The 17,710-nt window shown below is 50.4% G+C and overlaps 1 protein-coding gene across 1 annotated transcript in view; it reads left to right on the top strand.

Moving 5' to 3' along the window:
* NCOR2 (nuclear receptor corepressor 2) overlaps nt 1–17,710 on the top strand; it is a 224,697-nt gene that overhangs the window by 68,181 nt on the left and 138,806 nt on the right. The window contains exons 2-3 of the mRNA XM_058816892.1: nt 1,645–1,845; nt 14,108–14,235. Of these exons, the coding sequence (XP_058672875.1) occupies nt 1,741–1,845; nt 14,108–14,235 (233 nt within the window). The 5' untranslated portion in view covers nt 1,645–1,740. The remainder of the gene's footprint in view (nt 1–1,644; nt 1,846–14,107; nt 14,236–17,710) is intronic.

The following is a 17,710-nucleotide window of genomic DNA, read 5'->3' as shown; positions in this document are numbered from 1 at the left end:
CCTCAGGAGTGTGGTGATGTCTTTGTGTGTCTGCCATGCTTAGGCTTCATGGGGATTTGCTGAGATGATTTCTGTAAGATTTGACCTCTGGGTGAGAGGGCTGCCTTGCCCTGGTGGTGCCTGGCTGCCAGGGACAGTTGCTTGGTTTGGTTTATTTCTGGCTGTGAGGTGCGTGGCTGCTGGCAAAGCAGAGAAGCAGCCCTGTGCCTGCCTGCAGCAGATAGCGAGGGGTTTATCAGCACGGGCTCATCTGTGGTCTCGCAGGAGAGAAAAGAAATAGAAAAAGAAAAGCTTCCTCTTTCTTTTTTCTTATTTTTTTCCCCAGCTTTCCCACCCCCTTTCTGGTTTTTGTGCATGCCAACTGCTGTTTCAGTTGAAATTGCGTTGGCTGGGGCTGGCTGTGCTCCCCATGCACAGAGACCACAAGTGTGGGGAGAGGCTCCTGGGAGCACTGCAGGTTTCCTTTGCTGTTCCTCATGTGCTGCTGGAAGAGTTTGATACGGCCAAAAACCTCGCACAGATCCATACGTAGCACATACCTGCACTGGGGAGGAGCTGTGTGAGCGTGCACAGCCCTGGCTGGGATGGGGAATGGGTCCCAGGGAGCTGATCCCTGCTTGGGATCGGTCCTGATAACATCCCCTGACCCGGGCAGGCAGCAGAGGCAATTTATGCTTTGTTAACTAGCTGTTAATTTGAGAATAATAGTTAATGCACCTCACACTCACAGCCATGAAGGGCAGCATTTAGACCTTTGTTACTTTTTGATTGTAATCCAGACAAAAACCAGGAGGCTTAAAATCATCACCAAGCAAACAGTGTGAAGTATCTATAAAAATCAGTAACTTGTAAATCTCCCCTTGGGGCCAAGAGGCACCTTCCCACTTTGTTGGTTTTCCCGATTTTGTTGCAGCTGCTAAAGGAATTGCAGCAGGTGGGAGAGGAGTGAATGTGTGGGTGACAGGGTGTTTGTGAAAATACCCTCGGGGCTGTGCTGTGTTCTCTGGCACTCTGGCCCCATCACAAGGGGTTGATGCAGGTGGCACTGAAGGTGTGTGACATGCTTTAGTGCTGGGTTTTATTGTCGCTTCGTGGAAGGACACAGCTGCAGGCGAGGTCAGTGCCTGGTGTCCCTCCTGCCATTAGATCAGGGCTTATCTCAGAGGGCTGCAGAAGTGGCCACAGCTTGGAAAGGATCTCACTGACATGTGAGACTGTGGAGGTTGAAAGGGATGGGCTGGGGAGGGACCTGGTGCCTTTTTGGGCCTTGTGTTGAAATGCCAAAACTCCAGACTGTGTTTTTGGAAACTGAGTCACCCTGAAAAAAAATACCTATCTCCAAGAGACTTAGAGCTCAACAGGACCCAAAGAAATAGCTGGCAGTTTGGTTTTCTACTCCTGCTGGGGGTGGGTGAAGGCTTTCCGGGGAAATTGGGTGGGATAAATTTGGAGAAATCTTACGTTTGGACTTCCTGTGATAGGAGTAATCTACAGAAGAAACTTAGCAGTGGGGTCTGCCAGATGGAGAATGGGGAATTGCGAGGGCAGTGAGGTTTTGGTGGCAGCCCAAGCCCTGACGCTCGGCTGTCTCACAGGACTGCGTCTGACTGGATTTTAACCTGCTGTTTTCCCGCTTCCTTCCAGCTCTTGCACGACGTGGGAAGCGCACACACGATGAAGAGGAGCTCTCTGCTCTCCTAATCCTCTGGTGGTGATTTGGAGGCAGCCTGGTCGTTGGCCATGTCAGGCTCCACGCAGCCCGTGACGCAGAGCTGGCGCGCGGCCGAGCCGCGCTACGCCCCGCACGCCATGTCCTACCCGGTGCAGATCGCCCGGCCACACGCGGTAAGGACACTGCCACATTTCCTGGAAAATCCCTTTGCTCGCGGTTTTTATCCTGGGAGGCTGAGAAGCCTCAGAGAAAAAGGAAAACAATTTTATCTCATTTGCTTCTCCTGTGTTTTGCTCTTTTGGAATGTGTTTGGAGGTTGTTTAGCCAACAGGTGGTTGTTTCATTGGGTTTCTGGTGAGTTGTTTTGACTCAATGGCCAACCAGTGCCATGCTGTGTCAGGACTCTGGAGAGAGTAATGAGTTTTCAATATTATCTTTTTAACCTTCTGTAAGTACCCTTTCTGTATTCTTTAGTATAGTTTAGTTTATTCTTTAACATAATATAGTATCATAAAATAATAAATTAGCCTTCTGAGAACATGGAGTCAGATTCATCACTTCTTCCTTCATTGGGGCACCCCCCCCAAATACAATAGGCCATGGCTTTCCTACCCCAGCCCCTGGCAGGATGGGAGCCCACAGGGGTGTCCCCGGTGCCGCTCTGGGATGCGGCTGTTACATTTCCGTGTCTTTGGTACAGGATTTCATTGTTCCTCTCTCATGGGATCCTCTTTTGTTTCTCCATATGGTGCTTTCAGTTTTTCTCCCTCTTTCCAGCCTTTTCCTAAGCACTTGCTGTGGTGGTGCTCATGGGCTCTGGCTCATCATTTCTGAGTGCCTGTGTCTGTTTGTCCTCCTGGCAAGAGCACCCTTGGTTGGGTGTATCCAGCCTGGGGGCAAAGGGGAAGGTTTGACCATTCTTGTGGAGCAGGAGCACATGCCCTCCAGCCCTTTCTGGAATGGCCTTTCCTTGGCACTGAATCACAAGGGAAGGACCATCTTCTATGTGTGGGCTCGCTGCTTCCCAGTGAACCCAGTCCTTGCTCCTCACAACCGCAGGAGAGCTCTCCTGGTTCCCAGGCAAGCTGCTGAGAGTGAACCTGCCTCCTGCCCTCTGTTAGCAGGTCTGCTTCTCTTTATGCAGCTCTCCTGGGGAGGAAGCAGATAACTGAGCTGCTGAGCTTTCCATTTTATCCTTCCCCCTCTTTTCCCCCCCCTTAGTCTTGACCTGTAATCTTTTCTCTTCTTGGATCAAGGCATAAGCTGGAGATGATTTTTTTTTTTTTTTTGGCTCTGCCTTGTTGAATGTACCAGAATGCACAGAGGTTAATTCACCTGGATCCAACCTCTCCTTTCTGTGCTGTCTCACTCATGCCTGGGTTTGCTCATCCTGGATGGGTGAATGTTTTCCGTTTAAGCCCTTAACAGAGGAAACTCTTCTTAGTGGAACAGCTTTAGTCAGCTCAGGCTGCTTAAAGGAATCTTATTAGGTGCTGAAGTATGGCTCACACTTCCAAGAGTCTTTGGAGCTGCTTCTTGGGGGATCACAATGAGGTGGAAGGTCCCTGAAATGCAATCAGGCAGGAGACCTTGTCTGGGGGTTGCATTTGAGAGTCACAGCTACTGAATGGTCAAATTCAGTCTGTGCTGGTTTTAGTGTTTGACTTGAGAGCCTGGAAACCCATGAAACCAGTGAAGGGCTGGAATTCCCTCATTTGCCCTCTTTGCCTGGCTTCAGCAGAGTGGCATAAGGAGCAGACCTGGAGATTGGAAAGGCTTTGAAATAGAAACGTTAAGGAGGGCGCGGGACGAGCTCTTGGCTGCGTTTGCTGGCTCATCTACATCGCTCGGGGCCTGCATGCTGCTGCACAAAGGAGCTTTTCATCCTGGCTATGAGACACGCTGACCTGGTTCGATTTATGGGAGCTTTGCTTCCATTGCTGTGAGCCTGTTTGTTTGGGGGCTGGAATGTAACCAAGAGCATTTGTTTCAAAAAGAAAATCCCAGTTCTCCTTTTTATAAGAAACCCGAGCAGGAGGAGGATGCAACCAGGTGAGCACAATCTGCAGTTGTTGCAAGACTGTGGTTTAAATGCAAACCAAAGGAACCTCCATCTGCAGTGTGGAGACAGATATTAAAAAGAGTGTGAATGGCTCCTCTTTGGAGTGCTGAGCCCTCGTCTCCTGCGGAATCCCAACTGCTTCCCCTTAGTGCTGCAACAGCAGGATGAGCAGAGCAGTTGTTTGCAGTGGGCTGGAGCTGGGGGTTTCTGCAGCCTGCAGTGAACACTGGTTCTGTTCTGCTGTATTAATGTTGGAAGAAGCTGCTGGCATTCACTTCTAGAAGCTATTTTTACAGGCACATGTAATCACCCGGAGTTATGTGATACCTTTTGGGTGTCTGGATGCAGGAGAGCTCCGAGCTGAGATGTGTTTTGGATGGAAAGCCAGAAGATTGCTGTGGGCAGCAGCGTGCCAGCCCCACACAAAGGGACGCACCTTGCCCGTGCTGGGAGGGCAGGCAGTGTTTGTGGGAGCGTGTCCCTGCGTGATCTGCCCCGCCGCTCTCAGCTGTTCACAAACACGTGGCTCTTGCTCGGCGGCGCCGTGAGCTGGAGCCTGGCCATGGCTCTGGGGCTGGAGCTGATCTCTGGTGGGATTGCTTGGGAGAGGAGAGCCCAAGCCCAAAGAAGTTCCTTTGAAGTTGCTGTGCTGTTTAATATTAAAAGTCAGTGGTATTTGCTTGCATGTCTTGGCCAGGTCAGTTTTGTCATGGGGTGTGTTTGCACAGTGAGGGCTTGTTTGGAAGAAACCAAGAGAGGCCAAAACCAACCCGACACTAACATGTCTTGCATCTAATTAAATTTTGGTTCTGGTTTGTTGCGTTCCAAGACATCCTTTCCTGAGAACTGGGAATTCGTCAGCTCAGGGATCCTTATCCTGGTGGTGGAAACGCCCTGGGTCACCTCCTGGGCGCGTGTGCAGGGCTGAGCACAGCAGGGCTGCAAATGCTATTATAATATAAATAAATAATCACAGCTCAACTGTGACGGTCGCACCCAGGGAAATGCGGCGCGGCAGGAATGCTGAGCTCAGAAATGAGCCGTGACATTATTTTAGGCTTGGAGACACTTTATGAAAAGTGATTTAAAGGATTGCAGCTGTTTGATTTCACAGATGAGGCAAGTGAGAGGAGATGTTGTGAAGGGGCAGGAGGCAGTGGAAGCAGGCTGAGGGATTTTTCTTCTCCCATCGCACAAAGCCTAAGGGAATATCCAACAAAATAGGGGAAAAAAAGTGTATTTCAAGTAAACAAACAGAAATATGCTTTGTACATATGGGCACCTCCTCCCAGCAGCATGTTCCACAAGCTACTGCTGAGTTTGGAGCTGGCAGAGAAGACCAGTACTGGTTGAGTGAGGATGTTTGTTGTCTGGTTTCACTCTTGGTTGCCAGCTTTGGGCAGGGCTGTGAACCCGTGGGTCTGACCCAGACTGAGCTCTCTCCAATGGCTGACGCAGCAAACGAGTGCTTGTATTCCTCCTCTTCCTCCTCACTGAGAGACACCTGGTCCCAGCAGCTGTTGGGAAGGCTGAGTGTGATGTGAAAAGGGTGCAAAATTTTATAATGACCCTGAGTTTAATTCTGCCTTAGTAGACAATGACTTGCAAAAAGCTTTGACAAGTTAACATGCTTTAAACGGGAAGAAGGAAGCTTAGTGAAAAGGTTCTGGTTTGTTTGACTTTCTTGAGGTAAAACTAAAACCTCCAATAATCAGCAGTTTCTTCTTAAGGGCACAGAGTGGTTCTTGGCCAAAGTGCAGGGAAAACATTTCTGTTTTCCATATTCATTAGCTGTAATGTTGGGGTGTGCAGTTGACTTCCAAGCTGAAACAGAGGAATTGTTTGAATGCTCCGTGACCTTTAGCTAAAGGTGAAAAAACACATTACTTACGCTCTTAACCTTCTAATGTGTCCAAAGTTCATGCTCTCTCAAAGGAAACTTTCACATGAAGGATATTCATTTTCAGGCAACCTGCAGATATTTTCTGTAAACAGATCAATTTTCCTGTGTAGTGCACGTCCCCCTTTCTTTTTAAAACCTCTTCGTGATCAATATTCCCTGGGAACAGAAGGGTTCCCCTCTTTGTCTCCTGTGTGAATCCAGTTTCTTGCTGTGACCTCCTTACCAGCCTTCCTGCTCCTGCTAGTGCCCTGACATTTCAGAGCAGGAATGGTGTGGCTTGGGATGCAGATTGGAGGGTGGTATCAGGTGCTGGAGATGCTGGGGGTCAGGGCACACAAGGTGTCCTCAAGCAGCAGCCCCTGTGACAAAACAGCTTCTGCTTTTGGGGTGCTTTAAGTGTTTCATGTACTAGAGATGCTAAACAGGATTAGGGATTGGGGTGTGTACACATTTATATGAAATTGGTGTTCCATCATCACTTGAATTCCCCTTTGTGAGCACTTTTCCCTCCCTACCAAACAAGAGGCTTATTTTGCCTCCTTCCTGCTGTTTGCCCCAATTCCCTGCACACAGCTTCATCTGGGATGGAAAGGTGAGCTTGAGCCCTCCTGAGCTCCTCTGCTCCAGCTTTGAGACCACTGTGCTTTTCCCGTGCCACCTCTCCTGGCTGGGGCAGCTCAGCAGCTCCTTCATTAACTCCCCATTCTCAGCACAGCCCTTGTGCAGGAGCGTCCCGGCCCCATCGCTCGTTTGCTTTGGCCCGTGATAAATAACTTCCTTGTCTGCGTGAACCAGGGACAAGAGCTTGGTGCAAGCTTGCGTGTTGATTTGGTGTCCAAGCCAAAAAGTGGCCTGGGGGGAATGGAGTGCGTTCCCTGCCCAGACTCCTCCTCCCAGCAGTTTGAGCAGGGCGAGTTCCATGCAGTGTCCTGCTCTGGAAGGTGCTGTTGGGAGGCTCTGGGGGATGGCAGGAGCTCGCTCCTCTCCACGGTGACATGGTTGGTGTGGCACAGTGGCACCAGGTAAGCCTGCACAGGGGCGCTGTACTGTGCCTTACAGCTGCTGTGGTGGTTTTCCTTGGAGTAGTTACTCACACTTTTGTCTCCTTGGAGCAAAATGCTGGTCTGTGTCAGTGGCCCAGGAACTGGAAAAACAGAAGAGTTTATGGTGCAGCACCTCCGAGCACAAAGAACAAACTCCCTCTACCAGCTGAGTGAGGGGACTCCTGCATTCTGCCTGCTGGGCTCCAGCTAATGTTTTAAGGAATGACCTGAAAATAAAAGGCATGCCTTGGAAATACTGACTCTGATCAGGTCTGTCACAAGAACTCAGCGCTATCTCTCTTGAGTACCTTTGCAGTGACAGATTGAATTAGCTCTGAGCAGCTCAGGGGTGGATTTCGGGAAATTGGCTTTCTGCTCTGGGACTGGGAGAGCATGGAAGTGAAAGAACAGGACACCTAATTCCCTGCCCTAGGGTCTCCCTCCCATTGCTGGGAAGAAGTTGGCTTACAGCAGTTTGTATTTAAATCTTGTTTTCTTTAGGATACAGCCTTTATCCAAAACACTTCTTTTACTTCAAGTTACAGTAAACCTCTGTGGTTGCTCCCTAATCTTCTTTTTGGACATGATTTGATGTAGAAGGTGATGCTTTGCTTTTGGTTGATCTCATGATTGCAAATCCACAGGGGAAGAAAGAACTTGCACTGCTTATGTGGTTTGGCAAAGCCACTAGAGCCACTTCTGGAGCCTTTTCCTGTTCTTCAGGCCTGACTCTGATCATGCTGCCCCACCAGCCCCTGGAGGCAACTTCTGCGAGACTGGGGACTTTTGCTGGTTGTCATTGTCACAGCATTTATTCAAAATACTGAGCAAGTGAAGGATTTGCTGTGGAGGTGTAAGGAGGAGTAGGGGACATGGAAAGCTGAAAGGGTCCTATGTGGATCTGCAGATAGGGTGTGGGTGTTATATGAGAGCAGGTGTGGTAGGAGGTGGTGAGGGCTACAGAGGAAACGTGATGATGAGCTAAATGACCTGCTGTTTTTTATGGTAGAGAGTTTGTGTTTGTTGTGCGAGGAGAGCTGCTGAGCCTGGGTGTGTGTCCATGGCTTCAGGAAGCACAGCACCAGGCGTGGGGCTGGAGGAAGGGCAGACGGGTCACTCCCGACTCAAAGGCGCCTGGATGCGACTGGGACAAAAGTCTTGTGATGGGGAGAGGCTGAAAAGCAGCACTGTAGTGGATGTGCTGCTGCTCTGTGGGCACCTCTGGCTGCTGGGGAGAGGGCTGGCAGCTGGCTCCAGCACCCGCACCGGTCAGATGACCGGGGAGCCACAACAGCTGAGAGCTGTCCTCACCGAGACGTGACTGCTCCATGAATGGCACATTCAGCCAGGCACTGCGGACAGCCCTGCTGTGCTGCAGAGGTGGGACAGGGCAGGGAGGAGGGTGCAGTGCTGTGCAGCTGGTACAGATGCCATCAGCGCTGGCAGCAGGGATGGCAGCAGGAATCGGTGCCCTCCAACGAGGGGCCACGCGCGCTGTGGTCACCTCCTAAAACAAAAGGCCAAGTCAGCAGCTTCTGAGAGATGGATGGCAATGAGACTGTCTCGGAACAATAAGGACATTTGTCTTTTCAGCACATGTTGCATCCCTGTAGGCAAGATAAAAATGCATGTATTCAGCCAGGTTTTTATTACTGACCTTATCTTCAGCAGGAGAGCTGATTGTGGAGGAGTTATTGTTTAGTTTATGTTATTGGTATTTTTTTCTTAAGCCTGCAGTGAGCTCCTCACAGGGTTTTGGGGGAGGAAGTTGAGCAGACAGCCTTGTGCTTGTGGACAACCTGTTTGGATCAATAATCACCTCCTTTGCACTTCAGAGGAGGCTTTCAGCAGCAGGGGATGGTTCCTCCGGGCTGGGGAGGCTGAGCATGGTAGGTTGTGTGCCACACTGGCCCCCTCACAGTCTGGACCTTATGCAGTGACAGCTCTGCTACCACCCTGGTTCCTCCCAAACCTTTCCCCTTCCTCTTACCTTTGAGAATTGACTTTGGGAAAAATTATTTTCTTCAGGCAAATGCTAAAAAGTGCATTTCTCGGTCTGATGAGCAAATCTGTGCTGCCAGTGCCAAGGGGTATCCAGGCACCAGAGAACTTTTCCTTTTATTGCTAAAATAGGTCACACTCGCTGCTGGCAGTAGGACATGTTAGGGAACTTCTCTTTCCAAAGTCGAGGGTGTGCAGAGCAGGGCTGGGTGACATCCCTTGTCTCTGACAAAGCCACCAGAGTGGTGGCCGTGCTGCTTTGTGCACCCCACAGATTTCCTGCGGGATGATCTGAGGCCCTGGCGTGTTCCAGGCTGGGATGTGCTGCTCCATGCTGGCTGTGCCATTCTGGGGGTGCAGGAAGCTCAGCAAGCCCCGTGCTTCCCCAGGGGCTGGGGTGGCTCTGCAGTGTGGTCATGTCTTGGACACCGTGTTGCTCTGGACCACGTGGACATGGCAGAGCAGCAGCTGTGGAGTGTCCAGCTGTGGCTCTGCGTGCCACCAGTGCCACGGTTTGGGGGCACCAGCCCAGTGCCATCACCCATCGCTTCCCCTGTGGTTAACCGTTCCCAGGGCGGCACACGAGCTGCTCACGAGCAGCAGGGACAGAGCAGGCATCCTTTGTGAGATTAGATAAGGGTGCCTTCATGGGAAGTGAAATAAATAGGGATGTTTTGGCATTGTTTGTGCCACACTATTATTAATTGGCGTCATTGAATGTTTAAGCAGAAACACACGTTGTTAGAAAATAAAAACTATTTGCACTGCAGCTCTGGGTGAGCTTGCAAGGAGCAGCCCTAACCCGCGGTGGCGGTGGCGAGGAGCCGGCGTTTGCTCCTCGAGGAGCGTGGCAGTGGCCAGGCCTGTTTGTCGGGCTGTGGAGGGTGACGAGGACAGTGTGGGGCAGTGCCCTGTCACGGGTGAGCTCGCAGGTGCGGCGCTGCCCGCGCCCGGTGCCGCGCTCGGGGCCGGTGCCGCCGGAGCCGGCCCAGCTGGCGGATGTGGTGCCTGACCCCGGGCTGCTCCTCCTCAGCCTCACGGCAAAACAAGCCCCGGTGGTTTTGAAACAAAGCTGTCTTACACCGAAACTCGGCGGGGAGCTCCCGGCTGCTTTCTCGGGTTGAGGACGTGGTAAGCAGCAAGGAGGGATCTCACGCTTTGGGCTGCTGGAGCTGGGCTGCAGGTTCTCCTCTGGCTGTGCTCTGGGTCTTCTCCATGGCTTTGCTCCAGAGCTGTTTCCCAAGGAAGCCACAAGCACTGGGTGTTTGTGCTTGCTTTTCTGCTGGTGGGAGGAAGAGAGGAGGAGCAGTTCGCCTTTCTGTTGCAAGAGCAGCTCCAGGCTTCCTTTCTGCAGGCCTCCTGTGTCTGAGGTATTCTCCTCAGAGGCTGATTCTTGGAGCCATGGAAGGCCATCGGGATGGAGCAGTCGGTGCACGCCCTGTCTGTGTGGAGCTGGGAGTGCAGGGTCAGAGGTGCTGCTGGCTGAAGTGTGGTGTTTCTGGTGCCCAGGTCAGCACCTAGGGATGCTCTCAGACCTCCCTTTCATCCTCCTCTTGGAGATCAGGCAGCCAGGACCCAGCAGCTGCAGGCAGGGGAGGAGAAATGAGGCACAGCAGCAAGTGCACGTGTCCCGAACAGAAAGCGAGAGAGGCAGAACTGCTGCCTGCAGTTGTTGGCTCAGTCTGGGGTTACCCTGAGGTTGGGGACAGCACTGGAGAGTTTGCTAGAGACTTAATGGCAGGTAAGGCAGCAGGCTGGAAGCTTTAAAATAATTTTAAAAGGTGGAGGTGGGTGGCTTCTTCCTTTTTCATTCTGTTGGGCTTTCTCTGCATGTTGTCATAGAACTTTTCTGTAATGCTGTGTTCAGGAGCCTGGCTTTGAACAGTTTGATTAGCAAATCTCAATGAGCCTGGTAGACTCAGGTTATTTGGGGTCGAAGGATTTACCAGGAAGGGGATGGAAATAGTGTTCTTGGCACTCTCAAATCAAGGGATAGCTCAGAAGCCTTGAGACTCAGGGTGCTTTCCCTGGCTCTCCCTCCCAGCACCCCACACAGGAGCAGCAGGGACGTGTCCAAATTCCCTGGTGGGCAGCAAAGGATGCTTTTGGTCCCTTAGGCTGGGCTAAGTGCCTCTTCAGTCTGCTGCATGAAGGAGTGTTTTAATGAGGCCACTTTTGGGTCTTTAGCTTTTCATTTTATTCATAGGTTTGCCTGGTGCTGCTGGGGTGGTCTGTGGTGGTGCTGTGGCACTCTTGGTGTCTGTCTGGCCTTGGCAGTGCTGGCCTCCTCCCCCAGATCTGATTTGCCAGAGCCCCTGACTATCCATGGTGTTTCTGCTTCCTTGATTTCTGTCATGACGTTTACTGAATTCATGAAATCTGCTCAGCTTCCCAAAGTACATCCATGTGGCAGCACCAGAACCACAAGGAACAGCGGGAAAGTTGATGCAAAAGGAAGAAAGTCCTTACTGGAGGCATTTGGAGATTTGAAAGGTCTGGGAGGGTGCTCTGGCAGATCAGCAGATTTGTGGGGTGGGAGGAAGGTTTGCAGAGAGCAGGAAGAGATGCAAAGAGAGGGAAGGGATGAGCAAAAAATAGAACTGAGCAAAACTCAGCAAAACAATGGAGAGGAAAAGAAACAGCACATAGTTTGGGGCTGCAGGTTCTTTAGTTGTTTTATTTCAGGTGTCTTGGAGTTACCCATGAGCAGGTGCTAGAAGTTTGAGGTCAGGGTGAGGGCTGCACCACATTTGTGTGATTCAGTGGTGGGGAATCCAGGTGGCACCCACTGGCTGCTGCTCCTGTGTCTGTGAGGAAGGTGCTGGCAGCAAGGAGCCTCCCAGCAGCTGTCCTTAAAACTCTGTAAGAGAAAATTGAAGCCTCTTCTGAGTCACAGAATCATTTAGATTGGAAAACACCCATAGAATCATCAAATCCAGCCATCAGCCCAGCACTGCCAAGTCCACCAGGCAGTTTGAAGGCAGCTCATAAACCTTTCTGGTGTTTGCATTTGAAAAGCACTGTCACAGCTCACAGTGCAATTTACTGGAGTAACTTTCTGAGCAATTAATCCACCTACATCTTCCAGGGCTTCCACGGTGCCTCTTAACAGTTCATCACAGGGCACAGAAATTTGTCAATTTTAATCCTCCTCACTAAATTTTAGGTGTTCTTTTCTCCTTGTACAACCCAACAGGGATGTAAGGAAGGCAGAGTGGGTCAGAGTCACTTCAGGCCATGCCAGCGGGTTCTGAGCTCCACCAGCCACTTTCTGGTGGGGTTAGAGGAGGCAAAAGCTCAGCTGAGTGTGGGCAGGGAAAAAGGAAAAACAGACGGTTCTTGGGGCATGCAAGAGCCTTTTTTTTTTTTTCTCAAGGGCACAGCCTTTGAGCCTCCCAGACGGGTAATTCTTGTTTATACGCCCACAGAAAGTGATGGTCCTGGTTTTGGGCCTAGTGGTGTGTCTTCCCAGACACGATGTGTTTGTTTTGTAGGTGGATGTCAGGAGCTGCATCACTCTTCTATTTAAATATTTATTTTTCATTTAAAACCAGGACAAGTGTGAACGTGGGGAAGCTTGTTTGTAGGCAGGGATTTTGGAGGAGCTGCTGGGCTCCCTCACTTCAGATGTCTGTGTTTGTCCCATCTGTGGTTGGAGTGATGGCGTGTTCTGTCCCTGGCATCCTGCATGGGGAAGCAGCTTTGGGGGCTGCATCCTCCCCACACCCCTGGATTTAGAGCAGGACAGCCCTGGGAGGATGAGTGGGCACTGTCCAGGTCATGCCCTTGTAAATGTCACAAGAACCTGTGTGCAGACACCTTGGACAGAGGCTGAGGTCTGGGATGGCCAGGCTGGAGATGGAGCTGGGGCTGGCAGAGTCCCTTGTTCCTGGTGTTCCCCAACATTGGTCAGAACAGAGAAGGAGCAGCACCACTCCATTGCCGGACAGTGGGGAGAAATAAACTTGATTCCAAAAGCCAGCGCAGCTTTCTATGCACGAGAAGTGGTGGCCATAGGACGCCACAATTCCCCTTCCTCCTCCCTTTGGTATTTGGCCTTTTCAGCTTTTGTGCCAGAGAGGCTGGATGGGAGGTAGGGGATCTGCTTTTCTTGGCTCTCCCAGGCTGAATGTTTGTAATCTCTGATTTTCTTCCTGGCTTTCCAGAAAAACTCATTTTACTCTCTGATGGTCAAATATGTTGGACCTTGATACTCCAACTCCACAGCTTGCTGGAGGACAGCATGACATCCACTGAAATGCTGCTCTTTTCACTTCCAGCTTGGGAGAGAGCGTCTCCAGGCTCAGGTTGTGGCTGCTTAAGCTCCCAAGCCCTTTATTTTCCTGCCATTCATCTTTCTGGGGCAATTCCCCAGTTTTCATATTGATCTTCACTACATCAGATCAAATAATTCCTGTTCCAGTTGTTGGGGCTGAGACTCCCCCTGCCCACATTAACTGCATGCATGTGGTGTCTTATTTATTGATTTTTTTTTTCCCTGTAAACCCTGAAATTCCTTCTTTCTTTTTGAGGAAGTTAAAGCTTCTTTCTTGTTCCAGTTGAGAACTGTTCAGAAATAGACTCCCAGGTGGAATTGGTTCTTCTGAGGTAAATGTGTGTCACTGTTACCAGGGTTATTCTGTGACAGGGTTTTCTATGCCATTGCTGAAGGTCTTAGTTAATTAGATGATTAGTCTGCTGGTCAAGTATCTATCTGCAAATAAAAAATAGCAGTTGAATGTAGCTGCCTAAAATACTGCTGCTGGAATCAGTCTGTGGCACAGACCAGGAGGGCTTCTTATTTAATTAAAATCAGGAACATACTGTACTGTACTCTCCAAGGGTCAAGGAACAAAAGGGACGTACACATAATAAGTAGCAAACTGTCCTTTCAAACCCCTTGAGCTCAGCCCAGGGGAGCTGTGTTTAAAGGAACATTTTCAAGATAACATTTGTGATTTTTCTTCTGTTCTTTTTTCCCCCCTGTTTCTTCTTTCTCCATGCTGCTACGTGGACTATTGAAGCTGAAAGCATCCTGTGACTTAATTTTGCTCTTACCTGTTCTTACTCTTGGATTCACAATTGCCATCAGGATTGCTTGGATGCCAGAAATCCATGTGTGGATTGGTTGGGCTTGCTGGGGTCCTTTCCCAGGAACCTTTCTCTGCCTGCAGCCCCAGGAAAAGGCTGGGTTAACAAGGGCTCCTTTCCCATGAGCCTTTCTCTGCCTGCAGCCCCAGGAAAAGGCTGTACTGAACAAGGGGCTGAGCCGCTATTCCAGTAGTGGGACTGGGAGTTACTGGGGAGGGCAAAGCGCTTTGTGGCCCAGTACTTCAGAGGAGGAATATCTACATGGGGTTTTTGAGTTGTTCTGTTTGTTTGAGAATTGCCAGCAGGCTGATGGTCTCTGCTCTCTGTTCCTGCAGGACGTGGCCCTGTTGGAGTACCAGCATCATTCCAGGGATTTCGCGTCCCACCTCCCTCCAGGCTCCATCATGCAGCCGCAGCGCCGGAGGCCGTCCCTGCTCTCCGAGTTCCAGCCGGGCAATGAGAGGTACAGCCTGCCTGCCTGCACCTGCAGGGCTTGGGGCTGGGGGCAGCAGGGTTGGGAGGGACCCACCCGGGCCGTGGGACACTGGTTTTGGGTACTGACCACCGGTTTGGATTCCTTCTGCTAATCAAGCGGTGTCTTTGCCTCCTGGTTCCTTACCTATGACTGGCACGCGTTGTAAAGAAGTCTTGAAAACAACAAACAACAAAAAGAGCCACCCCCTCACTTCTGCAGAGGTTCACGTGGCTGTGACTGGTTGTGTTGGCTCCTTCAGCATAGGAAGTGAAGCCGTGTGGTTGCTTTGGTCTGTGGCTCCCGAGGCTGCAGGGAGGAGTGAGAAGAGCTCATTTCCTCCCCCATCTCCGCTTCCTCTGCTGCTGCTCTTCCTCCCTGCTTTCATTGTTTTTGTTTCTCTTTCTGCATTCCCCTCACAACTTTCTCTGAGCCCTTTTTTCCTCCCTGCTCCCTTGGTGCCTCTCCCTGTGTCCCTGTTTCCTGTCCTAGCCCCATGGGAGGCTGGCAGAGTTTTTAGGTGCAAGTCAGGCCAGTGCTGTGGCTGGGAATGCTGAACATGCTTCAACCACAGCAGCTGATTTGTTTGAAGGACCTCACTCTCTGTTTCAATGCAAAACTCTGCTCTCTCTCACAGTTTCTCTTCTGCATTTCATGTTTATGGTTTGGGGAAAAAAACTGCCCTGGAAGTGAAATAAGAGCCTTGCTACAGTAGGTACACACAAACCAATTGTTTTAATGCTTATTCCTAAGGCTAAGAACAAAACCAGTGCAGAGTCAGAGATGAATCTGTTTCTCTAAAATCATCACTGTTAGGGGAGAGGAGTAAGAGCTCAGGGTGCTGGATGCATAATAAATACAGACAGCATCCTCTTTTTCTGCTAAGGTTGGGTTCAGCTTGGTGCTCAGCAGAAACAAACCTGTGAGAATTTGAAGGCAAAAAATAGCTCCCAAAGTTCATTTTGCATCTGGACATGCCCTTCTGGGTTATGCATGTGGCACCTGCACATACAGAGGGTTGTGGCACTTTTGATAACCCATAATTTATTGCAGCATGTTGCACTGCCTTGGCTCGCTTTGATTTCTCAGTGCTTTGATTTCTTAGCACAGAGTAACACGGTTAACTTGGAATTGGGTCAGATTTAGCTAAATTTGGGGAAGATGGGTAAAGAGGACCCTGCAACATGCTCCTGCCTGTTTTTGTTTTTCACACTACTGATGGTTTGCAAAGTGGAGAAGCAGTTCTGCTCTCCAGTAATTTGCTGTTTAAAAAAAAAGTATATTGGTTTTTCTGTATCACTAAAAAAAAGCCCAACTGCAAACCTTGGTGTCTGCTGTACTACATGCCTGATCTGGTGTGGTCACCCAGGCATCTGCCTTGACTTACAAATATTTCAAAGTCCCCAAACTTTATTTTTATGTTGACAATCAGATGAATGTGGGTAAATGTTAATAAAAGTTGTCAGGGGATGTTATACATCCACATGCTTACCGTGGTACCACATTTTCAACCTGAATGGTGATGTTTTGGCATGCTGTAAAAAGAAACTCTTTTAATAACTTACATTCCATCCCTTTTCCCCTTAACATTAAAAAAATAGTACTTTTGCAAAAATTATATTATGTAGTAAAGCTATAAATGCTATTTCAGTTCAGTTGACATCTTGTGCCAGAATGCTGAGACATAGACATTGAAAAATTTTGGGGGCATCTGGGGATGCAAAAAGGAGAGGGGGGTGATTGAAGAAATTGTAAAGAAATTTTCAATCCAATGTAATCAGTTATTGAGGTTATTCAGATTGGGTAATATTGGGGCTGGGGCGATTTTATTCTGTTTTTCAAAGCCAACTGCTGCTTCTCTGCGTCTTTAAGCTCTAAACTTAACAATCCATTCTCTGGGGGCTTTGCTGGTTCACCCTGGTGGTCTGAGGAGCTGCTGTAACACAGTTCTGCTGTGTTGTAAGAGGAGCCCTTTGGCTGGTGGTCACTCCCCTGAGGGTTCCAGGGCCAGACCCTGCAGCAGGTTGGGTTGGTCATTGGTGCCCTCCCCAAAACATAGCTGTGGCTGTTCCTGGTGCAGAGCAGAGCCTGGCTGAGCGAGGTGGTGATGGCAGCCGTGGCTGCAGCTGAGTCCCCTTGGCAGGCTCAGAGCCTTGGCTTTGTTCCTGGGCTGGGATTGATGGTTTCAAGCAGAGGCAGCTGGCTCTCGGCATGAGGGGCTGGGAGGAGGGAGCCCAAGGCAAACAACATCCCCAGCACGGCTCTGGGGTGAGTGCAGGCAAGCACAGGGGTGTGCTGGGCCTGAAAGGAAGACCTTGCTGTGGTTCCCTGCCTGACAGCCCAGCTGGCACTCAGGGGTGGTGGGCACGTGGCAGTCCTCCCCTTGGAGCAGTGTCAGCACAGGGGAGCCCTTCCAATCCCCTGTTGCTGAGAGGAAGCAGCCTGTCTGCTCTTGGTTGTGGTTCCAGGATCCCTCTGCTCCTTAAGGATATCAGCTTGCAAGTCTGCTGCAAGTGGGATGTGGCAGGCAGGCAGTGCTGGGGCCTGAGCCCTGGGAGCATTCCCAGGTGGGCATCCCTGCCCTGCCCTCAGCACCGTGCCTTGCACTCATCCAGGGCACTGCCTGCAGCTGCCACTGGGTCCCAGTTCCTCTGAGCCCACCTGCCTGGTGAGTGCTGCTGTTTGCCTTCCTGTCCTGGAAACTGCAGGGATTCCCTTTGCTCCATGTGCTGCTTTTGGGCTGTTATCCCCTATTTTGGCTTTACCTTCCCTTTGGACAAATCTCTAAAGCCTCTGCAGGTTGTCTTTACACGTGGTGTTGGAGGCTTGACCCTGGGGATGCTCAAAATCCCACAGAAATCATTTGGGCGTGCTTGGATGGTCTTCTACAGCTGTGCAGGTTTTCAGTCTCTCCTGCTGCTGTTTTGCTGTGGGCACCAGGATGGTGGTTAGTTGTGATTCAGTGGAAAGGAAACAAGACGTAAAGCACAATGGGCACAATGTGTTAAGGATGAATCAAGAGTTGTTGGCAAAAAGTGAGGAGTGGTGACTTGCTGGAAGGAATGGAATGCTGAGATGGTCCTGCATTTTGGGGCTTCCTGAGCAAGAAGCTTGTTGGGAAGTTCCAGACTGCCCTTCTCCATGTTGTCATCACCCCTTGGTGGCTGGGCAAAGATTTGAGCTCCCTGTGCAGCAATTCTGGCTGGAAGAAGGAAGGAAAACCTGAACCACTCTGAATCTCTTGCTGCAGGGAAAATTGGCTGTGCCTGTCTTTGCAGGGATGTGCTGCTTTCCATGATGGTTTTTTTGGTAGCAGGCTTTTTCTTGGAAGGATCTGCAGACTTCCCCTTAGCTTGTTCAGTTGTGCCAACTGGTCTGCAGGAGTGAAGAGAAGTATTTCAGGATCTGCTGTTGGTACAAGTCGTACCATGAATACTTGCAGTGGAATGTCCTGGCAAGGTGACAA

The sequence above is a fragment of the Ammospiza caudacuta genome, chromosome 18 (genome assembly GCF_027887145.1).
Source record: "Ammospiza caudacuta isolate bAmmCau1 chromosome 18, bAmmCau1.pri, whole genome shotgun sequence".
In the NCBI taxonomy this organism is placed as follows: Eukaryota; Metazoa; Chordata; class Aves; order Passeriformes; family Passerellidae; genus Ammospiza; species Ammospiza caudacuta.
The sequence above is the reverse complement of the archived record's forward strand: the minus strand, read 5'-3'. Positions and strand labels throughout refer to the sequence as shown.